Source organism: Mus caroli, chromosome 13 (genome assembly GCF_900094665.2).
Source record: "Mus caroli chromosome 13, CAROLI_EIJ_v1.1, whole genome shotgun sequence".
Classification (NCBI taxonomy): Eukaryota; Metazoa; Chordata; class Mammalia; order Rodentia; family Muridae; genus Mus; species Mus caroli.
In genome coordinates, this window is record NC_034582.1 from 33580368 (window position 1) to 33585710 (window position 5343).

The 5343-nt window shown below is 41.8% G+C and overlaps 1 protein-coding gene across 1 annotated transcript in view; it reads left to right on the plus strand.

Annotated features, from left to right (window-relative positions):
* Positions 1-3143, plus strand: part of Snrnp48 (small nuclear ribonucleoprotein U11/U12 subunit 48) — a 23266-nt gene extending 20123 nt beyond the window's left edge. The window contains exon 9 of the mRNA XM_029468601.1: positions 2956-3143. Within this exon, the coding sequence (XP_029324461.1) occupies positions 2956-3004 (49 nt within the window). The 3' untranslated portion in view covers positions 3005-3143. The remainder of the gene's footprint in view (positions 1-2955) is intronic.
* The last annotated feature ends 2200 nt before the right edge of the window (positions 3144-5343 follow it).

The following is a 5343-nucleotide window of genomic DNA, read 5'->3' on the forward strand; positions in this document are numbered from 1 at the left end:
GGGACCTTTCCCCCTTGATCACTAATTGAGAAAATGCCTTATAGTTGGATCTCATGGAGGCATTTCCTCAACTGAAGCTCCTTTCTCTGTGATAACTCCAGCTGTGTCAAGTTGACACAAAACCAGCCAGTACACTTGGTAAAGTCTTTTCTTGTTTGAGCAAAAAGGATCACCTTATCTAGCACACCACTGTCGGCTGCACTCAGTAGTTCCTTCCTCACTGGAGAGTTTTAGCTTCTGCAAGGCAGGGTCCTACTTAGATGTTTGTTTGTTTGTTTATTTTTGAGGCATGGTCTCACTGTGTATTTCTAACTGTTCTGGAAGTCACTCTGTAGACCAGGCTGGCCTCAAGCTCACAAGAGACCCGCCTGCCTCTGCCTCCCAAGTGCTGGCATTAAAGATGTGCACCATCACTTCTGGCTCTTCCTTAATTTTATGTGGACAGTGCTGTCAAATACTAGCCTCTCACATGACCTTTCTCTCCAGTGTCACTGGTAAAGAAGAATTAGTAAAATGTTTTTTAAAAAATTAGTTATGTATATGTGTGTGTGCCTGCATGAGTTTATGTACACCCAATGTGTGCAGGTGCCTGTGGAGGCCAGATGGCGGCGTTGGCTACACTAGAACTGAAGCTACAGGCACTGTGAGCTGGCTGCGTGGTGGAACTGAACCCTAGTCAGCAAGAGCCATAAACACTCGTCGAGCCATCTCTCTAGCCCTAGTAAAACGTTTTGCATTGGCCTGATAATTTTGCTAATCATTCAGTGTATTAGATCTAAAGCTAGCTGTGCTTTAGTTCTCTTATGAAGATGAAGTGTTTGCTTAGTTACCTCTGCTGAACCCACAAATGAACTCTTCCCCACCTGGCAGAAACTGGACTTTGGCTCTTTTCAGAGTTGAGATCTCTATTCCGTCCCTCTACAGCTGATTTCTGCACTCAATCCTGAGATAGAGTGAGGTACATGAAGTTGATAAAGCAGCCAGAATAAGGAAATCAGACATGTTAACACTTTTTATGCTTTTAATGTTCTATTTAGCATGGGTCCTCTGGTCATCCAGCATGAGTTAAATTTAAAGCAGACCTCCAAAATATCAGTCTATTTTGCTTACCTTTTTTCCCTTTCTTTTACTTTAGATATATCATACCCTTCTCCTCCTCTTTCCACCCTCCAGACGCCTATATGCTCCTCTTTCATCACTTGTTACATGCATACATGTGTACGCCTGTGTGTGTTCCTGAGACAGCCTGCTTGGTCTGTTGTCACTTCCTTACAGAGTTCTCAGGGCTGGCTGCTCGGTGGCTCTTTGGTCAGTGTACTGTTTCTCCTGCTGAGAGTTCCTTAGCTGCCTGTAGTTCCTCTCTAGGGTTGAGGCCTCTGGCTTTTCCCAGTCCACTTTGCATGTCTGTTGTTGTCCTTGCTCAGGTCCTGCTTAGGCAGTTGTGTTAGTGAGACCTTAAGGGTATCGCTTCGGAAATTACTAGGAGACAGTCTCTCCCTGAGCCTTAGGTGTGGGAGTGTTTTGTGCTGGGTTCCACAACCTTACATTTTGATTAGTTGGTATGTTCCATAATGGTTTCCATCTGTTGTAAAGAGAAGTTTGCTTCATACAGGATGAGAATTACCTTTGACTGTGGATATAAGGACATTTTGTTTAAAGATTTATTTATTTTATGTATATGAGTACACTGTCTCTGTCTTCAGACACACCAGAACAGGGTATTGGATCCCAATTACAGATGGTTGTGAGCCACCATGTGGTTGCTGGGATTTGAACTCAAGACCTCTGAAAGAGCAGTCATTACTCTTAACCGCTGAGTCACCTCTCCAGCCCAAGGACACATATTCTGAATGTAGTTAGGGATTATGCGAGGTTAGTACAGTGGTGGTTGAAGGTTCTCTTCTGAGATCCAGGAGTTCACTAGCCTTGGGTAACTGGCTAAGTTTCTAGTACCAGGCATGGTTTCCTTCTTGTTGAGCAAGACTTAGGTCCAATTCGAAAGCTTTTGGTTACAGACAAGGTATGAGTGCCACTGCTGCACCCTTAGGGCTATTGTGCCATGCTGGTAGCTGGTGTGGTTCTTAAGTCTCACATCTGGGTAGAACCGTTGCTTGCTTCCCTCCTTTGGAAGCTTGCGTGGCGCCTTCTGGTACCAAGAGAGCAGTCCTCAGGGAGAGGCCATCCATTCAGGTCAGCTCCAGCTTGGGGCCTCTGGGCCCTGTGTCTGGTGTGCGTGGTGTCTTCAGCAATAGGGACTTGGCTTCCACCTCTGGAGATGACCCAAGGCCATAGCAATATGCAGTAATGTTCTGGAGTTTCTTGGAGCCCTCACCAGCAGCTCAAGAAGGCTTTTCATGCCTGGTGTTTGGGTTTTCTTAGGTGGTCTTTGGCTTTTAGAGGGAGCATTGTCAGACATATGAAAAAATTTATATAACCCATATACTTATAAACAGGTATTTATATATGTTATGTTTTTTAAAATAGAAAATAGTATGATTCCTTATGGCTTTCAGAATGTTTTTTTAATTTCAGTATGATTTCTTATGACTTTTTCAGAAGTCTTTACTGTTATTTACTCTTCTACCCCCTTTTTCTGTGTTTATCTTCTTGTCCCTCTCTAATTAGAGCGCCCCCCCCCATTTTGCTTACCTGTATTTTAATCTTGACTTTAATAATTGACTTTCTCTTTTTACTCTTAAAATAGTGTTCAGCTGGGAGTGGTGATACATGTCTTTAATCCCTGTAGTAAGGAGGCAAAGGCAGGTGTGGGTTTATGAGTTTAAGGCCAGCCTGGTCTAAATAGTAAGTTTTAGGCTACCTGAGGCTAAATGAGACTCTGTCTCCAGAAAAAAAAGTATTGTCCAGTTCTAAATGCATTTTTAGCTTACTATGGTTTATGTCTGGTGGAAATGTATTACTGTTATTAAAATATCTCATAATTTTTCTCTATTTCAGGGATGGAGAAAGACATCATAGTCATAAAAGAAGAAAGCAAAAAATATAAACAGACTGTAAATGCATTAATTATGCTTATGAAATAAATAGACTGATATTTTAATTATAATCTTTGCATAGGGGAAAATGGCTGTTATGATTGGGTAATGCTTATTATTTTAATAAATGCTTCAAACCATGAGTCAAAATTCTTTTGGTCATGTATATATCAGTTTTCTCTTTCACAAATCAGTACTTGAGCTAGGTAAATTACACATGAAAACATTCTCAGTGTAAAAAGTTAAAGGTGAGGTTAGATTCCACCCTGGCGGTGACTGCTCTTTCTCACTGCACTGGAGGGTTGTATGTGACAGGGAAAGCACTTTGAGTGGCTTTCTGAATGGGGAGTGTAGACTATGTGTAGGTATTCATAGACTAAATTACTATGTTTGCATTCAGAGGAAAACCTTGATCTATGTTCACACGGTTAGATCTTTAAAATGTAATGGTAAAGGGGAATTGTGAGTGGTAGGTATGTTTTTTTTGTTTTTTTTTTTTAAAGATTTATTTATTTATTATATGTAAGTACACTGTAGCTATCTTCAGACACTCCAGAAGAGGGAGTCAGATCTTGTTACAGATGGTTGTGAGCCACCATGTGGTTGCTGGGATTTGAACTCCAGACCTTTGGAAGAGCAGTCGGGTGCTCTTACCCACTGAGCCATCTCACCAGCCCGGTAGGTATGTTTAAGTTAGCAAGTGTATATGTATATGATTATATTTTCAAAAGTTCATTAGAAGCCATTCTAAATTTCTAATTATATTTGGGAAAGGATTTTTTTTGGGGGTACATAACAGGGTTAGGGGGTTGGTCAAAGGAAACTTTGGTTCTGTGAGTAATATATATTTCATGTTTTGTTTGATAATTAAAAATTGCTAATCTTTTGTATGTTGTAAGTTGTTTGCAGTACTGTGTGCATACACTAAAGTGTACTCATTTTAAGTACATTTCACCAGATATGTCTGGTTTATTACCACACAACTCTCTACCCCTAACCTAGGGCAGGCAGAGCTTAGATTCCTTTCCTACAGCAATGAGATGCCCCAGTGTTAGCTCTGTACACGGGCCTGTTCTGTGTGTAGTTTTGACTTTGAGCCCAGGCTGGTTTTACATTTGATTCCTGGGTCAGCCTTCCAAGTGCTTCCACAATGCTTGGTGACTCCAGGTTTTTGGAATTGGTTCTGTGGTGTATGTTGGTAATATGTTCCTTTTTGTTGATGGATAGATACTATGTTTTGTTTTATCTAGAACATCCAGTTGAGTCCAGTGCATTGCATTTCCACTTAAATTAGCAGTAGCTTAGACATTTGAAACCCAGTTAAAGATTTCATTTCCAAACAGAAACAGAATCTTATTTTATTAATTAAATGACAAAGAGTGATCGATTGGATTTTGATCAGATTGACGATTAGGTTTCATGCTCAAGAGATGGGCTTGGCTCTGCTTTCTGTTTTTCCAATCTATGCTTTTGCTGTATGCCCTAAGCTGGCCTCAACAGCAGCAGTTCTGCCTCCGGAGTGTAGAGATAGGTGAACCCGCCAGCTGCCAGCCTAGCTCCTGTGGTAAGCTCCGTGTTCACTGAGAGACTGAACAAAACCGAAGGTGCGTGATGTAAGGAGCTTCCACATGTATGCACAACACCCACACAGACAGAACACACACAAAACCCAGGCACTTAGCGGTTAGACAAACACTGAGTCACAGAATTGCTGCAAATTATTAGCAGTTTGCTAATTATGAGCAACTTAAAATTTTTATGCTTTAAATTATGCTTTCTACCAGTTAGGAGAAACTGAAGAGTGAGACTGGGTTAGCTTATGTAGCTATCCTAACAAGACAAGTAAATGGGAATGGGTGGTGTGGGATCAGTGGTGCATAAAACAAGGTGAAGAAGAGCTAAGATGCAATCAAAGGTCCTTACAGCCCAGAGGTTTAAGTCAGCTGCTGAGGACTCAAGAGATGCTCAGACCAGCTTTCCTGCCGGCGCAGCTGCAGACTGCAGCATTCTGAGCTCCTTGGGAGCAAAGCTTCTACAGCCATAGCTCCTGTGCCTGGCTTTCAGTGGTGTTTATTTTAAATCAGGAGCATCTTGGACCCCGCATCTAGCATTGATTGTGACTTGGCTGCTGTCAGTCAGTACTGTGGCTACTCTCCCATCTCCTTGTGCATGTTGTGCTTAACTCCAAGATCTTGCTCACACAGACCCTAGGCAAGTCACATCCCAGGATTGTTTCAACAACAGAATCTGGCTGGCATCAGCTTCATAGTCCTGTCTCAACCTCCAGCTTTTGTGTCCAGACCTGACTCTCACCAACCTTTCCAATCTCTCACCATATCTATTTTTTTCT